The sequence below is a fragment of the Apus apus genome, chromosome 2, assembly GCF_020740795.1.
Source record: "Apus apus isolate bApuApu2 chromosome 2, bApuApu2.pri.cur, whole genome shotgun sequence".
In the NCBI taxonomy this organism is placed as follows: Eukaryota; Metazoa; Chordata; class Aves; order Apodiformes; family Apodidae; genus Apus; species Apus apus.
The window spans coordinates 72,447,104-72,467,361 of record NC_067283.1 but is presented as its reverse complement, the minus strand read 5'-3'; the positions used below and the strand labels follow the sequence as shown (position 1 = coordinate 72,467,361).

General features: G+C 36.5%; 1 protein-coding gene across 5 annotated transcripts in view; it reads left to right on the top strand.

Annotated features, from left to right (window-relative positions):
• The window catches only part of RELCH (RAB11 binding and LisH domain, coiled-coil and HEAT repeat containing), a 78,455-nt gene that overhangs the window by 2,907 nt on the left and 55,290 nt on the right, over window positions 1–20,258 (top strand). For all 5 annotated transcript variants that reach the window (XM_051609429.1, XM_051609436.1, XM_051609430.1 and 2 more), the window contains exon 2: window positions 13,673–13,762. In XM_051609429.1, coding sequence (XP_051465389.1) covers window positions 13,673–13,762 — 90 coding nt within the window. The remainder of the gene's footprint in view (window positions 1–13,672; window positions 13,763–20,258) is intronic.

Below are 20,258 nucleotides of genomic sequence, written 5' to 3'. Positions count from 1 at the left end.
TGCTCACATTTGTGGATCCTCACATGGAGACTTGCAGAGAATGTGTGTGAGAGTAGTGGAAGTGCCTTCTCTTGCTTTAACATGGCAAGAGGTATTTGAGAATAAACCCATAGTTTTCTTCATAGAAACTATTGATGCAGAAATGAGCATAGTTTGGCATGATTGTCATTCTAAGGTCACTTTTTTTTATGCTTCAGTGAAAAATAAATCTTCATGTGGTCAGATGAAAAAAAAAAAGGTCTTTGTTTCCGTCTATATCAGAAGTAAGAATTTGTGCTCAGCCCTAGCTTTGCACCTGGTCTTCCTTGTCCCTAAGTTAGATTAATTTCATGGTTTTACGCTGAGGTTTTGGATAATTTGACTGGATGCAGAAGAAGTGTGACTGGCAATTCTTATTGAATGTGAAGTATGTTTGGAATGCTGCCTGAGGATTTCCATGGAGCAATGGAAAGCTTTGTACTGTGCGTCCCTATACAGAATGGGAGAATTTCATTGCAAGTGTTCATTGGCACTTCTGAGGATCCTTCTGGGCAAGATAAAATATGTATGAGTGCATGCTGGAATTTCCTTTGTTTTTTTCTTACCTTTCTCTTTAAAGTCTGCTCTAAAGAGATTTTCATGAATTGTCATAGGATTTAATCAACTAGTGTCATATGGTCAGCTGGTGACTTAGAAGCTGTTTTGTCTTTAAACCATGCATCAGAGCACTTGGTTACAAAAGCAAATGATAGTCAGATGACTAGGTTTTCTTATTTATTTATTTATTTATTTTCAAAAACACCCTTCCGTTTTCCAGATAGCTGCAAACAGAGATTAAGATACATTCTGTTGAAAAATATGGAAATGTATCTTGTGTCTAACAACTTGCTCTTCTAGTTTGAAGCAAATTCACGTTGTAAAGGACCTTCACTGTTCCTTTAGATGCACAGCACTTGTGTACAGTCATGCTTCATGTCCTGTATGTCTCTTAAATCTTCCCCAACTTCTGTGACAGCTTCTTCCGTTGTTTTCAGCAACAGTAGCTCCACGTCTACCAGACCATTTTGATACTGCTTTTCTAATGGTACTCATGTGAGCAATGTAGTTTGGAAGTCTCTCCTTCATACAGTCTTTCAGCTCTTTACAAGGCTTTGGTTAGCACATACGTATTAAATTTAAATTTGCGTCCCCTTCCCTATCATCTTTGCATAACCAAGTACAGTACAAATCAAGACACATGAAATTTAGAAATAAGACTGTGGCTCAAATGTCTCATCCCTCTTCCCAAACCTCAAATGTTTTGTCATATACACATATGACCATAATTCAAGCTTGAACATAGTGGATGAAGAAACTTCCTTTTTTTTTTTTTATGTTATTCATATGATGCCCTTTGATTACTATGCTTGGCCAATGCCCTTTCCTGCAGGGATGCAGCTTACACTGTTAGAACTAGCTTTGGTCTTAAAATCTGCCATTTATTTTTTCTTCATGGCTGCAAAAGGTCAACATTCTCAAAATTTGAAATAGCTTTAATGAAAATCATAAAGCAAGAGCTTGAGCGTTTATGTTCCTTTTACGTTTTTCACGAGAAATTTTTTTTTGTTATTTCCAAAATAAAGTTCTTTATAACTGAGGACTTTATTCCATTTATATTAAGCTCATCTGTAAGTACAAAAGTATGAAGTATTGCTACTTCTTTATAGTAAGCTCCTGGCTTTGTTTATTATTAGGGTTTCTTTATTTTGTTTCAGAATTAACTCTCTGTTTTTGCTTATAGCCTTTTAAATTCAGATGGGTCCTAGTGGCAAAAGCCACATAGGAAGAGCTGCTGTTGTCAGCAGATGGGAAAGGCTGAATGTTGCCTCTTTAAAAGAAGTACAGAAAACATTTAGAAGAAGAGGCTTGTATGTAATACTGAAGGAAAAGGGAGCAGAGTTTCCTGCAGACCTGCCAGAAAACAGTAATGCCTGAATGAAACCTGAGAGGTTTCATAGCAGACTGAAGTTGACTTTGACTACTGAAGCCTACTTCAGTAGACTGAAGCTAAACTTTCCCCAGTTGTGACTGCTTTAAACCCACCTCCATTGTACTGACACTTATATCTGAAAAGTTTTCAATGACATGCACTTCATAGCTTAAGAGCTTCTTAATTTAAAACTTTTGCAAGTGAAAAAAAAAAAAAAAGTTGTCAAGTAAGTGGAAACCATGTCTGCTGGAAGCTGTTTCTGATGGATGAGTGGATGGTTAAAGCTTTAGCTGATACCTTTGTTGGGGTGCTTTGGAATGTTATGGATAGGTAATTGAGAAGATAGGTTAGTATGCAAAGAATAACAAGATAAGGTAGCATGAGATAAGCATGACATTGATGGCCAAAGAAGGACGGACTAGTAGCCACCAGTACCAGGCAGGCAAATATCCAGTTATCACTGAGTAGCCAGTGTACCATGTTACATTTTACCTTGTCGTAATTTATTTGCATGTTCTTGTTCCCTTAGGACATTTACAGATACTCTGTAGGGAATTTATCAGCTTTAGTCCTGGCTTTCTGTTCTAGTCCTGTGCCACAGTTACATTTTCTATGTTGGGGAAGGCAGATATGAACTTATATTTATATATGCACTGTAGCTACTTAAGTTATGTGAGTTTAACCGTGCCTTGGTTGAAAGCTTCAGCAAAGCTTTGTGCAGGACACTTTTCTTCTAACAGTTTTGCTGTTAGGGAAAGGAGAGATTTATTTATTTTTTTGGGCGGGGGAGAAGGAAGAAGGGAAATGGCAAGAAGATTAGCTAGTGCGTTGCGTTTCAGAACCAACTATAGAAAGCTTCTTTAGGCACCCCTGTACCTAATTTGAATTCTGTGTAAGTTAAGTTTCCTGTAGCTTTTCTTCCTTTGAGAATTATCTTTTTCTTGACTGAAGATTTGACTCATAAATTCTGATCAGCTGAGAGACTGCTTGCTGGAGATTTATATGAGATTAATTGTCTAATATAAAAAGATGTCTAGTATTTGCAAGCGAAGTCATGACCAACTAGGTATTGATATCAGTGGTGTTGGAAGCTGGTTGTGTGCACAGCCCATCATCTGTGTTCATTTAAATTTTTGTAAATAGTGGACTTCTATTGTCTATAAACTCAGAATTTATGAAAATATGTAAAAAGAATCTTTTTTGGGAAGTCCTTGTACTTTCAAGCTAAACTAAGATTTGTCACAAATTTTTGAGTTAGGTAATTTATATAGGACTACTTAAAATGTAGCATCAGAAGTCTTTTTCCTACCAGTATATAAAGATAGGTCATAAAACCTCATGCTGTTGTGTATTCAAAATCTGGACTCTCTTTTATCTTCAATGTGTTGCTTGTATTTGGTTTTCTAGTGTGTTGTAAAGATGCAGGTTTGAGAAACTGAGTCGAGTTGTCCTCTAGCATGGGTTAAATTTAGAGTGATTCAATAAAGGTTGTAGACCTTGTATTTTTATTTGATGCACATGCCTGAGACATGGTACAAAGTATGTTGAGTTTGTTGGATAAAAAATTAAAAAAAAAAATCTGTAAAGGTTTTTTGTTTGTTTTTTTTTGTTGTTTCTTTGGGTTTTTTCAAGACACATCAAGCTGAAAAAGCCCTTGAGAAATACTGAACGCCTTCCCCTGGTGCACCACAGGGGAGAGGCAATATACTTCTTCCTTTCCTGCCGTACAATGCTGCATGATGGTGATGCAGCTGATTACTTTGCTGTTGAATTGAAGAAAATGCTGTTATGTGAAAGCTCAGAGAATAAGATGTTATTTACATAACAAGTACTTTTTCATCTTTGTTTGATGTTAGAGGAGAGAGAGAGCTATCGGCTGTCTTGTCATTTGACAAAACTGTTGGAGTAAAAGAAATAATGGTAAAAATAATCACAGAATCACAGCATAGATGAGATGAGAAGGGACCTCTGGAGGTCATCTGGTCCAGTCCCTCTGCTCAAGGAGGGCCATCTACAGCCAGTTGCCCAGGACCATGTCCAAACAGCTTTTAAATAACTCCCAAGGATGGAGACTTCACAACCTCTCTGGCTGCCTGTACCAGTGCTTGGTCTTCCTCACATTAAAATAATAATTAAAAAAAAAAAAAAGTAAAAAAAAATAAAAAAGGTAAAAAAACCCCATGCTTCCACATGTTCAGAGGGATTCTTCCATATTTCACATTGTGCCCACTGCCTCTGCTTCTGTCACTGGGCACCACTGAGAAGAGCCTGGCTCCATCCTCTTTGCACCCTCCCTTCAGTTGTTTGTTTATACACATTGATGCTATTCTCCATGAGCCTGTGCTTCTCTTAGCCTCTCCTCAATAGGAGAGATGCTTCTGTTTCTAGTTTTTAGATTTTTAAAAATATTTTTTCATTCTTTATAGAATCCGTTTGGACACATGTTGCTAAAACTTAAAACTTACTGCTGTTCTGAGATAAGTACAGAAATCAGGGAAAGGGGAACATACGAGAATTGAAATACAAAGAACACTGAGAGAAAACAATGATTGAGGATTGAGAGTTATCTAAGCATTTAAGTAGTCCATCATCAAAGACAGCCATTTAAGGACTAGATTGATACAGTTTTGCTTGATGTCAGAGAATGTAACAGAAAGCTGGGTTGCTGTGGAGAATGCAAAAATCTTTGTGATGCAGGTTAATTGATACACTTTGGGAAGGGCAGTGCTGCAACATCATGCATGTGGAGTTAACTCGATGCTGCTGAAGCTTTCTAATTTCTGCTGAGGCCAGCCGGGGTCTTGAGCTGGAAGAACTGCCTCTGTGCCAGGCTTCTCCCTTAGCTTGTTTGTTTGTTTTGGGAAGCTCTGGTGGCTCAAGCACACTGCAGTGCATATGTAGCAAGCCAGGCTGGGTTTGATGCTTTCCCCAAGGTCATATGCCCCTGGACCTCAGCGTTTACTGCAGCAACATTCAAATGGCTTTGTGCAGGGCCAGCTTAATTCTTTCAAATTCAAATAATTTGGATGCTGCCTGAGACTGCCTGTGCAGTATGGCCCCCCCCCAGCCCAGAAACAGTGTTTATTTTTGGTATGCCTCTCCATGAGATCAGCTCAGGTGCATATCTATATATCTTAACCTAATTCAGTTACTTGTGAGTGTGTGATTTCTCTGCTAGGATGGAAGATTTATTTTCCTACTTGTAATTTCATCCTTCTCATGAGCTTCTGCTTTGTTGCTGTCATGGTAGTGAGGGTTATATCTTTTTACTGCAATGTATCTGCAGAGTATTTGTTTTACATACCTGGTGATTGGTTGATATTTTTATTTTATTTTTTTTCTGCTATTCTTGGTCAGCAAGTATAGATTAGTTTTCTCCCAGTAGCTCCAGGGTTTTTACCTCCTATACCTTGTATGAATTTTCATTCATACTTGTTAGTAGTATGAAGTAGGTAAATGTATTGATAATCTCTTTTCAGTCTGGTTCGAATTGCCCATCATGGACTGGTATTATCTGATCATTTGAAATGCCTGTTCTGGATAATTTGTATGCAGACTGCTCTGATAGCCTGAAAATTAATTTTATTCTAGTAGCTTTACTTTAATTTCCTTTCCCTTTGATCATGGTCTGAAGACTTCTTTTCATAACACACCAACTTCGAAAATTCAGCATGTTTCATTGAGTAAGAACATCCATGAGAGAGCAGAAGACACACTTGCAGTGGCAAAACAAGGTTGGTAGGTTAGATGCTTACAGTTCATTCCTTTAAGGCTCTTAGTTCCATCTCAGAGTTAACATAGTAACGTAGAAAGTGTTGATCTGATAAAATTTACTTTTCAAATTGGTTTCAAAAATTGATATATGTCTGTTTCTGCCATAAAGGTTTTATGCTAGATCAGATACCTGCTGCCATGGATCAAGTTTGCTTTGCTGGCTCATTCAGCATTGCTAAAGCTTGGAACAAGTTGAAATGTATTACAAGTTTTAAATGCAGCAGCCATTTAAGACTTCTCAAAGTAATATTGCACAACAGCTGTCTTAATCAAATTTGGCAAGATGTAAAGAAATTTGCAGTATCATTTATGGGGAATTAAATAGTCTGATTCATTAATTCATATGTATTGCACAACAGAGCTACCTCAGTTGCTACATAATGTAGCCACAAATAAAAATTGTGAATTGACGATCACTTTTTTAAGTGTTAATTGTGTCTGATTCTTTAATGTAGAAAAGACTCCATTAAAGCTCTTAATATTTTTTTTTTTACTTCCACGTCTTTTGTGAATGTTATCCTTCTTGCCAGTTGATTTATTCATGTATGCATATGTGCTGTTCAGTGCTAGTATGGAGCCTAAGCATGTGCAAGTAAATACAAGAGGAAGTTTATTCTTTCTCGTGGGTGGTCTCTGTTCCCAGTTTGCTTGTCTTCTGCTGCTTTGTGCCTGTGATACTGTGTAGGACAGCTGAAAATGCAGGTTATCCAAGGACACACTTTTCCATAGCAGGATCTCTAGAAGAGAGCAGGCCATCTGTTGCATGGCAGTAAGGGCTAGTTTTGCTCAAAGTCTCGGCTATTTAGAGTAGGTAAAATACCTAGTCTGCTGACTTCTTTACCACCAACAGGAAGAGATCTAAAATACATATTTTTACACTTAGATTTCCTTAGGTCTGAACTCTGGTAGTTCTTTCATTATACGTGGAGCACAGAGAAAAAAGGAAAAGTGACTACCTGAGTAGTTTCTAAAGAAACTTCTCAATTGGGTTATCAGAATACTTGCTGGTTTACTGTACATCTTTGAACTGAAAAAATAGGTTGGGTGTCCTAAGGTAAAGGTGATCTGTACACTATAAAAAAAACATTGTACTGTTGTCCTTTCCAGATGTATATTAAGATTTTTTTCCACCCTTTGATTTGCAGACCCCATAAAAGGTTCTGGCTTTGATCTCTTTATGACATGGTTTTCTTTTGGAGAAAAATTTTCTGTCTGAGGTTCCTCCATGAGCAAAGGGTTGTTTGTGTATAGGTGGCAGAGGAAGAGCTTAATTCATAACTATAGCACAACTCATCAGGAAAAACTTGGAACTAAATCCTTCATTATCTTAATGCTTGCCTTAGTAATAGTCCGTGAGTTTTAGATTAAAAACATTGCAGTAGGGGACTTTTTTTAGCTTATCACTTAGTAAAGATCTGAAATAGCATCTTAGAATTAGAAAATTTTGCTTGAATTCTCGCACATAAATACTTTTCTGACATCCTCAACTACTTTCATTGGATGGTAGTCCATGACATTTTGAGTCTTAATTTATCGCTATATACTAAAATTTAGCATGTCTGTTGGTTGAATTATCATGGGGTTTTTAAATTCATTAAAAAATTATACCTTAGCAATTTTAATTCTTTTGTTCTACAAAAGAAATTTTCTATGATCAGGTCAAGGATGAAGTAGAGCCGATTTCTACAGCTACAGAGAAGTGCATTCTGGAGTACTATTCAAATTTTTTCTTTTCTAGAAATAGGCATCAAGATGATGATGCTAAGGAATAATTTTTGATGGGCTCAGTCATCCATTTGAACTTGCAACATCTTTTTCTTTAGGAGAATGTAGAAAGCATTTAACCAAGTTGGCTTGTAAGTAGAGTTGTACCTGAAACTGAGCTGGGAGGCCTTGGTGATATTTCTCCCTAGTGAAATCTTATGTAGTGAAAATTTAGTGAAGAGAGTGTATTATTATAAAATAAAATTACTTCTGGCGGACCAACTTACTTGTGCAAGACTTTTAACTTTCTCTAAAGTAAAGGAAAAAATTATTTTTTTACCAAAAGGCTCTTTTCCAAGGCTGTGGTATGTTGAGTTTTTGGTAAGGCTACAGTAAATGACAAGTAGAACTATATGAAACAATTGGGTATAACGTCTCAAGAGTGGTTTTGTGATTTATTTTTTTAATGCAAAGTAGTGTTTTTTCTTTCTTCTCCAAACAGTTATGTGTGAGGGTAGATTCCTGAAGAGTCTAGATGATGGTTCTGTAATAGCAGGATAGACATCAGTTAGTAGCCAGGCTAATGGATTTTGTACTTTTACTGTCTCAAAAAAAAGTTTTTATCTTCCTATGCTGTGTGTGAGCTGTCTGCTTACAGCTGTTTCCTCCTACCTATAACCATATAATTAATGTAAAACTTGGCTCAAACTGGAAAGGATTTTGTCCTAGTATGTGGGATATCCAATGGAAAGCTGCTCTGATCTTGACTGGAAAGGACTAGCTTTGCACTGCATCTCGTTGCACTGTGTGGATGCTAATCAAAACCAGATTTCCAGGAGCCAGTTATTTCTCTGATCGGTTTAAAATGTGGTTAGCCAGCTAATTCGTTCATCAGTTTAACATGTGGCAACAGTCTTGTTTCATGGTTACAGATACTTTTCAGTACAAGTAAACAGTTAGGTATGCAAAGTGGATTTGTTTTGTGTAAGTGTGGTATCATGATTACTTCTTGAATTTCAAGGGAAGAGATGGAGCTCTTGGTCTTTGTATGCTACATCTAGCTAATTGATAGTGCGTGATTATATAATTTCCTGTGATCTTACAATATTACAAGTTACTGGCTGCTTTATCACCTAGTAGTTTTTTTAATCAATTTAGATGTTTGCAAAGTAAATTCAAATAGCTTTTAAAAGATTAGTTTAATTTTTTACCTTTTTTTTTTCTTGAGTCTTTCTATCAAGTAGTATTATTACTGTGTTTTTAGCTGATTTACAATACCAGGCTTATGTAAAGATTATTTAATAAAGTATTTTTGTAGAAGCGTGCAACTGATTTCTTCTTAATTCATGTACTATGAAACTGTGGCAAATATGATCCCTCATGGTGTCCCTTTAGGTAAGCTGGTAAGATTAAACTGTTTTTACCATCAATGTGAATGAAACTCAATCTCTGTCATGTTACCTATGTCAGTTGAAAGGAATGTATAACTACTTTTTGAGATTTTTTTACATTTGATTCCTTATATGGTTATACTCAACTTTCAGTGAAAGAGCTGAATATGCCTAGGGAATAGAAGCTGCCAGCAGAAATCTGCATGTCATACAGGTGACAGTTCTGGGAATAAGAAATGAAATTAAATTCTTTTCCTCTGAAGTAAAGCAATATTTTAAAAGATTGTGTAAGGTAATAAGCAAAACATGATGGAAAACCTCATTTTTAACTTCACAAATGAAATTAAAACCATGGCATTTTTCAAGAAATGGATTAAAAAAAACTTAGCTTTCTGATTTTGTTGATCCTTTACCAGGGTTAGAGGTAAGAGACAAGAATTAGACATAGGCTCTCCTTTACTATATTATCTCCTGGCATTTCACTAGGATGAGCTATGAACAGGCTAAGCCTTTTGTTTTCTGTGCACATGTGGCACTCCCTTGTTCTATATTGCAGTGATATGCTTTCAGGAGTTCTTTATATCTCCTTGTCAGAACTTACTGTTACGTTGCTTTACTGTTTTTGAAACATTAAACTGACAGCAGCTATTTTTTTACTATTGACTAGGAAAGCTTTTAGCAAAAAGGAATTGCTGATTGAAAAGTGTTGTAATTCAGAATAATAGAGAAAGAAATATAAAAAACATGCATAGAAGACTGTTGGTAAGTGTGCATATCATGACAGCAAAATAGCTTCCCACTGCTGTGTCACATCAGGTTTTTTTCTAGGAATGAAGCAGAATTAAGCCATTCATACTTCTTTTCTTCAGCCATTTCCCCCTCCAGGATTCTGCTTTCATTATTCTTTGCCAAATAACTTAAAACTAATTTTTTTGTTTGTTTAAAAATAAAGTGAAGAAATACACATATACACTGTTTTCCTAAAAGAAAATAATATATATATACTTTTTTTTTCCCCCTCTTTCAGTTCAGAAAGTATTTTTCTTTTCTGAATGCTTTAGTTGAAATACTTCCACTCGGTGTACTGGAGTACACTATTTGTACTTCAGAAGAATGGTGACATTTCTCAAGTGAGCTGTGTGGCTGAGCACAGCCCTTCCCTTGCCAATTCCTCTCCTTCCAGCAGCCCTACTCGTTTTCCTGGTGCATAAAGCTGTCACATTGCCAGCAGGGAGGTGCTGTGTGCACCCTCTGATCCTTTGCAGAGTGGGTTCATCCTTTATGGAAGTGTAAAATTTGAAGTTATAAGATATTATTCCATCATTTTTGATGATGTCATTAGCCTTACAAGATAAACCTCCACTGATACTGATGACTGCCTATAAAGACAGTGGCAAGGAGTGAGCCAACAGATGTGGTTACCCCCACAGTGAGATTTTGGGTAGATGAAGTGATGGGACGGGCCTGCCAGTCTTCAGCTTTGAGCAGTCTTCAGTACAGCACTGCCAGGCAACACAAGCATGCCATGACTCTGCTGTTGATCATCTATCTGTCAGGCTTGCCAACCCTCACCTTCCTGGACAGTATTTTCAGTTAGCTGACTCATTTGGCTTTCTGTTCTCACCTTGTTGCAATCCCGTGGTTGATACCTTAGTAGGCTCTATCAGAGATCCCTCTTTGCTGTTTAAGCCTGGTATCTAAGTTCTTGTGTGACACTTAGCTCTGTTTCTTGAGAAGCTTCAATATGTTGCACGATAACATCTCTAAAACCTCACCTCTGCTGAAAGCCCATCTTTCCAGGTAGGTTGGAGAAACAAGCAGCCATACCAGCACTGAAGGCAAAGGGAGCAGGTCCCCTATTGCTTCCCTTCCTGCTGCTTGAAACACTGGCCTCGGTGGGAGCTGTGGTGGTGCTGCAGCATCTCTGACTGGGCTTTCTGCGTAGCTGGGAATTTGCAGGGTATAAACTTAGCACTGATGATTCATTGATGCCTGTGGAGCCAGTTTGGCCAGGTGATGCCTCATCCAAAGTGTTTCAGCCTCATACTTTAACAGCAGGAGCCAGTTCCACCTAGTTGAAAGGCAGAATGCTATAGCAAAATAGGGGCAGAAGTCTTGTTACATTATTCAAGCTAACCATTTAGCTTGAGTTGTGTAATGGAAGCTGTAATTTCCCAACCTGATTGAGTTTTGCAATATGCATCATCTAGTGGGACACTGGATTGAGAAGATATTGTTCAGCCTGTGTGTCTGTACAGTTGTATCTGTTACTGCTTCATTTCCTTCAGGATTTATTTGGATATCTGTACAGAATTCTCTTCAGATTTCAAGTTCCACCCGTGCAATACATAAATACAGTTTTAATTTTAAAACTTCAGAATTAACGATGTGGACATAATAACTTCTAGCACCCAAACTGGCTTGGTTTGATAATGACCACTTGCTTGGGGGATGGTGATAACTGGGACAGGTACTTTTGTAATGGGAAGGGGGATCAGCATTACTGGGGGAGGGAAATAATGGTAGCAGGAAACAGACCATGGGACTGGTGCTCCTCAGCACATCATAATTTGGTTTAATCAACCTGAATCCAGATATTTCTTTCTCTTTATAATGCCAACCTGTTTGCAAAGAGAGTGTCTGTTTAAATGGTTAATGTACAAGTTTCAACCTTTGAATTGCCTCTGTGTGTGTATATGTGGTGCTTAAGGCAGTTTTGGGTTGTTAAAATCATAAAACCCCTTGGTTTTATTTAGTTTTCATATGGACCATTAAGGTTGTAAAACTGATTGGTATTCATTGGTTGAGAATTGTGAGTTGTTGGATTTACAGCTGCTGGTGTGTTCTTAAATGGCTTCTGTTCTATATATGCTGATACAAACTTCAATTACCCAATGCTTTTTTCTAGACAGCTTTTTTTTTTTTCAGTAAGCTTCTGGCTGCTTTGGCAAATAAGTTTATTTTATGGCTGGATTTGTTTTATCAGTTGTGGAGGGAGAGCCTTTGCCTCTAAATCACATCATTAGTCATACAAAAAAGGTTTTGTTGCTTACAGCTTTAAATTTTTTAATTGTTATGATGTGGCTGGCTATACCTGAAAATTTCAGCATCGTTTCTCTGTTACGTACTTCATAAGAGAAATAGAAAATTGAGCTGTGGACATGGCAAGACTGCAAGAGGAGAGTTTATTTTCACAGCAGTTCATTTTGCAAAGATGCTGTAAAAAGATGAGTTTGTACTGCACTGCTAAGCACTGTAGAGCAGCTTAGAGAGAACTCTTACATGAGATTGGAGTCTGGAAATAATGCAGTAGATACGAGTAGAACCTGCAAGCGAACAGTGAGTTTTAAAACTAAATGCTGAATAGAAAGTAATTGAGGAGCAATATTCTGCTTCATTGCTTGGATGACAGAGGGGGGGGGAAAGGTAGTTAAATATAAACTGTATGCTATTGTATACTTTATGTCCATAAACAGACAAGATTGCCAGGTGCTTTTAGTTTAGTTTTGTAAGTTGCCTAGAGTTGACGAATTTGGTATTTTATGTAGCTTTTCAAGTGGGTGTTGCTGCTTTACTCAATCTCAATCCCGGTGTTCTGATTTCACTGTTGTGCTGGCCTGTGTGTAGAGATGGCACAGTCCCAAGAGTTTAAGGGACAATTTAGGCTCAAATGTGCAAAAAACCCCCTCATTACTACATTTTTTTTTAAAAAACAACATAATGCAGAATTGGGCAGGGAGGAGTTTAAAGACTTTCTGTGATGTTAGTCACGACAACATTTGACTGACAAGTGATGAAATTGCTTCTCTTTCCACTGACAGTCACAGCTTTTTTGATAGCCATATGGCATTTGTTCTTTGTTAATGTGACAACAGCTTTATTATATTTAAAATTATTTCTGAAGAGCTACATAGAAATTTATTTCAAAAAGAAGGAAAAGATACTAAGTTACTTAATGTAATTCCTGCATGTTCAATTGTGTTAGGAATGTGTTTTCTTTATTTTGGCTTCTGTCACTGAGTAATTTCTTTGCACATTTTTCTAATAAAAAGGTGAATGTGTGCTTCAACAGACTCGAAATTACCAGAATTGTGTTTTGTTTATTTTTTTTTTTCTGAAACAAAAAATGTCAAGATCAGTTCAAAACCATTTATAAGTTACTGAATTTCTTGAATGTTGGGGTTTTTTTATTGACAATTTAATTCTAGAATGTGAATATTATACCTGCAAAAATGTGAACTGTACCTGCTTTGCTTTAATTTTGCTAGGTAATTTGTTCCTTTGTAAATGTCGTATTAAGTTGGGATGTACTGAAGTAAATGGCTAGATCAGGAGATACATATAGTATTTGGTTGTGTTAATGGGCCTTAAAATGCTAAACAAGGAAAAAGGAAGTATTAATATATTTGGGGCAGTTACAGATTTCTGTAAATGGGAACAGAACTGCTTGAAGCTTGTTGCAGAACGGTTTGTACCTGTTTGGTTTCTTGTGCGTGCGCACATGCATGAGCAGGGTGAAGGTCCCTCACCCTAGTAGAGAAGGGGAAGGGCTGGGCTGCACTGCTCCTCTGCTGTGGACAGGGTAAAAATGCTGCCTTTTGGAGGGAGCAAGGGTGAATTTCTTAGTGTCTGTTTACTGAATTTGCTGTAGTAGCGTGTTTTTTCAAATTCACTGACATGCTTTTTACTTAGAGACAGACTTTTATAAAATACAGTAAAATTTCAGTCTTGAAGAACGTTAATTAGTCTTTGATTTATAGTTTCTGAAATGAGATGATGCTTTGACTGTCTCTATCAAAGCCAGTCAACTCTCTCAGAATTTTTACTGATACATATATTATTTTTTTTTCTCCAGATCGCACTGGAAGCATCAGTACTCTTGATTCCTTAGATTTTGCAAGATACTCTGATGATGGCAATAGGGAAACAGACGAAAGAGTAGCAGGTAAGTTTTTTGTGTGATTTAGGAATTACAGAATGTGAACTTTATCATTTGAGTTGTTGCTTCTAGCAGCAGTATATTTAAATTAACATTTCTGAATATGACAATACTTCACTGTGGTGGTTTAACTGGTCACTTAACAGTATAATCATGTTTAAGTCACTCCATAATTATTGTAAATATTCAGGCAGGTGTACTTCTGTATGATTCCAGATGTCACCAGGGTGGAAGCAAGCAGTATGCTTGAAAATTGTGCCTATTTTTTTGACAACAGAACAGTGTCTTGATAATGCCTGTTAATTACTACTGTTGAGCTGAAACATGCTAAAATATTCTATGTAGTAGTCTGTGACTACTGTGATAGCTTTCTGATATAAAGATCAATAGCAAGTAATCTCTTAAGTATAGCTTACATATAGATCAAATAAGCATTACCAAATCCAGAGTAAATTTGGGATTTTCTCAGTTCCGTCTTCACTACAAATGTTAATTGTAGTGCTTTTCTTCTCTCCCACTTGATTTCTTGATTGTGTAAGATTGTTGCAAAGAAGCAGAAGGGGTTTTGTCTCTTCCAGTTGTTCCAGTTTTAGGAGCCTGTGGCATTTTTAATCTTAGGATTTATTATTATCTCGCCACAGGCAGAGACTGCTTTTCTCTTATATTTGAAATTAGTATAATAATCTCTTTTGAATGTGAGCCGTGTTTCTCTAATCCAGGCTGTGTTTCACCAGCCTTTACTTAAGACCGTGACAGTATTTCTGCTAGGATGAAGAGTCATGGTTCAGAGCAGAGAGAACAGTGTGGAGCAGATAGAGCAGCTTGCATCATTTCAGGCTTCATAAAGCTAAACTGCAAGAACAAAGGTCACAGCATGGAAAACCTTCATGTGCTCGTGATATTAAACAGTATTAATTGTCAAGAAGGAAAGCAGTTCTGCAGCAGTTTCTAGAGAGCTTCTATGAGTTTCCCTATAGAAGCTATGAATAACTTAATATAAGCACAAATGCAAAATATAGCCCCACACTAGCTACTATAAAGGAAATTAACTCTATCCCAGCCAAAACCAGTATACTAGCTAATATTTCCTGGAAATAGTATTACTGAGAGTGCTAGTTTGTTTTTTGCTTGGAGTTGTCTTTAGTAACTGAATTGGATTAGTGATGCTTAAAGAAAGTAAAGTCAGAAGTGACATCCAGTAGAACCCTTAATCTTCTGATGGAACATCAGTGACAAAATATTGATTACTTCTAGTATGAAATTAGCATATCCTACAATGAAATATTAAATTTAACTAAGTACATCCTAAAATAGGTAGAGATTTTTGAAGAGCACAGTATATTAATTGACCACTGTCGCATGTAATGGACAAGCAAATAGCAAATTATATTGCAGAATGTCTACATTATATTTCTGTATTCCTTTAGAGAGGTTTTTCCATTTTTTCCATGAGTTATTAGAAAGTGACTTGAACCAAGAACTTGAACAAAGCAAGACTGGATGTTATTTCTGGATGTTTATAAAGACTTGAAGTTTTCAAAAATATTCTATTTCTACTTAAAATTCTGGTTCAATTATAATTGCTTAAATCCTTTTGCTTCAACTCTGTTTAAAAGCACCTATGTAATCAATAAACTTCAGAAAGCTGATAAGTATTTAATTTGCACATTAAAAAAAATGTCAGTAGAGGTTTCAGAAACTCTTCATATCCAGTTCCTTCTTTGAACAAACTCGTGCTTATAACTTCTGCTTTTGAAGTAGTTCTTAGCTGCAAATGCACTTTGAAACATAACTAGGAGTCCATCCTGCTTCTTTCTTCTCATATTCTTTCTTCTTAGCAAAGAGCTTTGATGCTTAGGAGCTAAAATTGTAATCTGTTGCAAATCTTGAGGTCATGATCTGATAGTCATATTTTTCTTTTGGTAGTTCTCAGGGTGAGGTTTCAGTAGTTTCTTTTTGTAAATGCCTTTCTCATTATGTTATCGATTTTTTTGCTGTTGGACAGAACGTGTGATTTCCACATCAGTTCCCCAGTCAAATGTCAAACAAAGGGTAGGAAATAAATGCACATCAGTCACTAAAAGAAACTGGTCCTGAGTCAAAAGGACTTGAAAACTGAAGTTATAGCATATCGAGTTACAAATACTTTTATACCATGGCAGTGTCAGAAGTACGAAATCAAAACATGTGCATTTATACCATCCAGAGCCATCCTATCTTTTTTTTGCTGTTATGGGTGGTGTTAGACTCGGCTGCCATATTTTTTATTTTACCAATCCAAAAATTCCTGGAAATAACTAGAAATGTTCTTGTTTGAAATGGTTTTCAGTATTTCAGATCTGTTAGCCCAGTTCATTCCATCTGGCACTAGAATAAAAATTTGGCCTAGAAGCAAATGAGTTTTGAGGAGTTGATATGAACTTGTGACTTGGAAAACCTGATCAAAAGAAATTAAGTGAGTTTTTTCTATCCTGTTACCACCAGCTTGGCTGAAAAGATGCAAGTCACAAAAGCCAGTCAGGATGGGAGTGAGCATCACAAAACTAACTGCAGTTTAGAAAACATCAATTTTCTTTTCTTATCCACCTGGTATGAGCATAAGTATAGAGAGCTGTATAACAAATTGGATAATATATTTGTAATCCATGCTGACTTTCCAAAAATATATGTATTCTTAGAGTTTGCGATATACTAGATGGGAAACAACTTGTTCTGTAAGTCTAGCAAGTCTTGAATCTATATTAATATATAAAGTGCTGAAACAGTTGGTGTTAAGATTATGTCAGTACTGAAGGATTTACTAGGCTTAGTAAACCTTCAAATATTCATTTTAATAAAATAACCAGAGAATGGAAAACCTGTTTCATTGCTGTGGAATAAGAGTACACATAACTTGAACTGAAATACCCACAGCATTTGGTTCAAATAGTTCATCTGACATTCAGTCTAAGGAACTGAATCTACTGCAACATCTTAAATTGACTGTGTGCACAAGTACGTTTGTGATGTAAAAACCCTACTTTCTATAATTCAGAATATTTAGTATTGCTAACCTGCCTTTGACATCAGCTGTTCAGAGAATCTGGTAATTGTTGAAATGCAATGCTGTGTTTTGAATTATAATTAAATTAATTCTCATAATCAAACTCCTTTACAATCATTTGTCTTCTCAGATCTCCCTGCATTAGCATTGATTTCTGGCCTAGACTATGTATTTGTGATTAGCAGAATAAAATACTCTCTCTGTCAGGATTTTAAAGGAAGAGACAGGTTCAAAAAGCACTTCATTTTCATTATTTTTGAGGATTTCATTTATCTAGACTTAGGTTTGCAATTTCTGGGTTTTATACAGCCTTTTTCTTTATGTTCTAGTAAGTACTGTAACTCGTGTGCAATCAAAATCAGAAGAGAATCTTTGAACAAAACAAACCAAAAGAAACCATGAAAAACACCTGTAATACAATAATCACTTGCCAGTATTGTGTGCTCGATTTGTTCATCCTGGAAGTGGGTCTGACTTTGTCTTCCCATTTCCTGTCTTAAGCCCTGTTAAGCAGTTGTTAAATTAAGCTACTTCATTTCCGTCCAGGTCGATAGTCCCCAGGGGTTGAACCTGAAGACAGGTGTGCTGTACTTCAGGTCTTCTTTGTAGCTGGTCCTGTCTCATTAACTTAAAAGCATTAATGAAGCTAATGAGTCAAGTGTTGGCTTCCTACTATTAGAATGATAAGTTCTGTGTTTGCTTATGAGCTCTAATGCCTATTACGATTTTTGTAGCTCAATAGGCATCTCATGCTGCATTACAACTTCCTGGTTCAGGTCTATTTGTACTACATCCTGAAATGTTTCTAGTTATAAATACGGTCACTTCTTTTCTTCTTAGGAGTTGTATCAGGGAAGTGGGAATTAGGAATCATCAGATCTTCAGGTGTATTGTGATTGTGGCTTCATTGTTAAATGTAGTCAGAGAACTAAATTTTTTTCTGATTTACTCCAAATATATGCAAAAATCCATCAAATGTGATGAGATGTCATATATCTTTCAGAAGGCATAATTTAGGACATTTGGAGTTCTAGAGTTTAGAAGGAGGAGGAACTTGAAATGACAGTCAAGAAACAAATTACAAAACTTGTAACAGTACGTCCAAATCTGAGGGCATTTTGTGCACTTGATACTTCAGTGGAGAACTGGTTTTAAAAAGAAAAGCCAGAATGCTGTATAGTGGCTTCACAACATAAAACTGCCTTTCTGTTGATGTCTGAAGTACTTCATACAGAAGCATGCAAAAGTCTGACAAGGTAATTAATGTGTAGAATGTAAAATTCTAATATAATTGGAAAAAAATACTGCTTATACAAAAGTACTGAAAATTCTTTGAAGTGCTATTTCTTAAACTTCTTGGCTTTGGCCCAACATGGCTGCTGTTCATGTGCATCTCAGCTTGTTCACTATCACAAATTGTAAGCTGTTCTTTATAGGTAACTTCTCAATCTATGGTTTAATAATTTACAAAGTTATTAACAGATGTGGGTGAATATAGAGTTAAGATCCTTGAAAAAGTGTATTTTTTAGATTTCTAAGTTGATCAAGCAAGTTACACACTCCTGATAGACCCTTCTCTTTTAAGGTGTGTTAGATTAGCTGCATGAAAAGTGTAACATCTAAAAAACAACAATATGAAAATCTTTTTTGAAAGATCCAGCTCTTTAAAGTAAGTAAATTGTTTTTCCAGAATGGTAGCTGTAGGGATTTGAGTTCTTTATAAAAAGAAAAATCAAGAGAGCCACTCAAGTTCTGAAGGAACAGTTTTCTCCCCTAAGGCAAAACAGATTGTTCAGAAATGCCCTTTTCGTGTAGGAAGATTAACCAGTCTCAGGGCTCTAAATTTCTGCTCTCTGCTTTCCTGATGTAGAGGAGAATAATTAAGGTTGGAAGGGACCTTAAAGATCATCAAGTTCCAACCCCCCAGCCATGAGCAGGGAACCCTACCACTAGACCAGGTTGCACAAAACCTCGTCCAACCTGGCCTTGAATACCTGCAGGGACGGGACATCAACAACCTTCTTGGGCAACCCATTCCGGTTCCTCACCACCCTTATAGTGAATAATTTCTTCCTAATATCTAACCTAAATCTCCCCTCTCTCAGTTTAAAGCCGTTACCCCTTGTCCTATCACTATCTTCTCTGATGAAAAGCCCCTCCCCAGCTTTCCTGTAGCCTCTTTCAAGTACTGGGAGGCCACTATAAGGTCTCCCTGAGCCTTCTCTTCTCTAGGCTGAACCCCAACGCTCTCAGCCTGTCTTCCAGCCCTTTGATCATCTTGGTGGCCCTTCTCTGGGCCCTCTCCAACAGGTCTATATCTTTCTTGTGCTGAGGGCACCAGAACTGTACACATGTACACAGCATGAAATTAAACTTTATCTATCTTTATAAATGCTTTTGAAGGGTTAACTTCTCTAAGGTACATGAGCTTTACAACAGAAGGAGAGGGGGAGAGAGAGATCAGGTTATTGATTTTAAAAATCAATACTTGACAATGGTTGTAAATGGGTTAGAGGTTGCTGTTTTTTCTAAGAGAATGTCAGATCATCAACAAATGGGGATTTTGAGGGTTGACTTCTTTAGTGCACATGTTGAGTTAAAAATAATTATATATTTTGGCAAAAGATTGCTTTTCAGTAAAGCTTCTAAGATAAAGAGCTTTTAATCGTAATTTATAATGTGATTGCAATTGTAGCCATTTACAAATATTTGTTCTTATATCAAAAATCTACAAACAACTTCAAATAAAAGCTAAATTTGTGACTGACTTAGACACATCAATGTTTATACGGTGGCAATTATAATGGTAACATCAGTAAGACTTAGAATATGAGGTACAACTGTAACAATCCTGTATTGTAGTAGAAGCATGTGGCTGTTGTGACATACTGCAAAGTGACAACTTGAATATACTATGTCCAGAATCTTCCACTGTATACAGAGAAACATGCAGCAGAGTAATCTACTTTTAAGGTTGAATGGGTGAAGTCCTAGTGGCTTCTAAGAATTTTCAGCATCATCACTGTTCACTTAAAATTATTTCTTGCCGTCTGACATGGGTTTGTCTGACATGAATTATTTGGCTTGCTATGCCTTCAGACATGTCTTATTCCTATTTACCTTAATGAGATTCCTGAGTTTTTCTAGTTTGTGTTGTTTTACAAACTTTTTTTTTTTACTCTTTATATCATTCTAGTGCAGGGCACTCCTGATCTGCAACTGTTCTGGTCTTTGAAAGTATTTTAATTGAATAAAATGTCAGCACATAGTCATTTCCATCAGAAGAATTACTTAATTTGAATTCTTAACAATTTTCAAAAACGTAACAAATTAGTAGTTTACAACTTAGCATTGTAACTGTGAATTAGTAACTCAAATGCAAGGAAGTGCTAAAATTATTAAATACTTTACTACAAGAGTATTTTCTAACTTTGTTGCACAGAAGTCTTTGCAGATCAG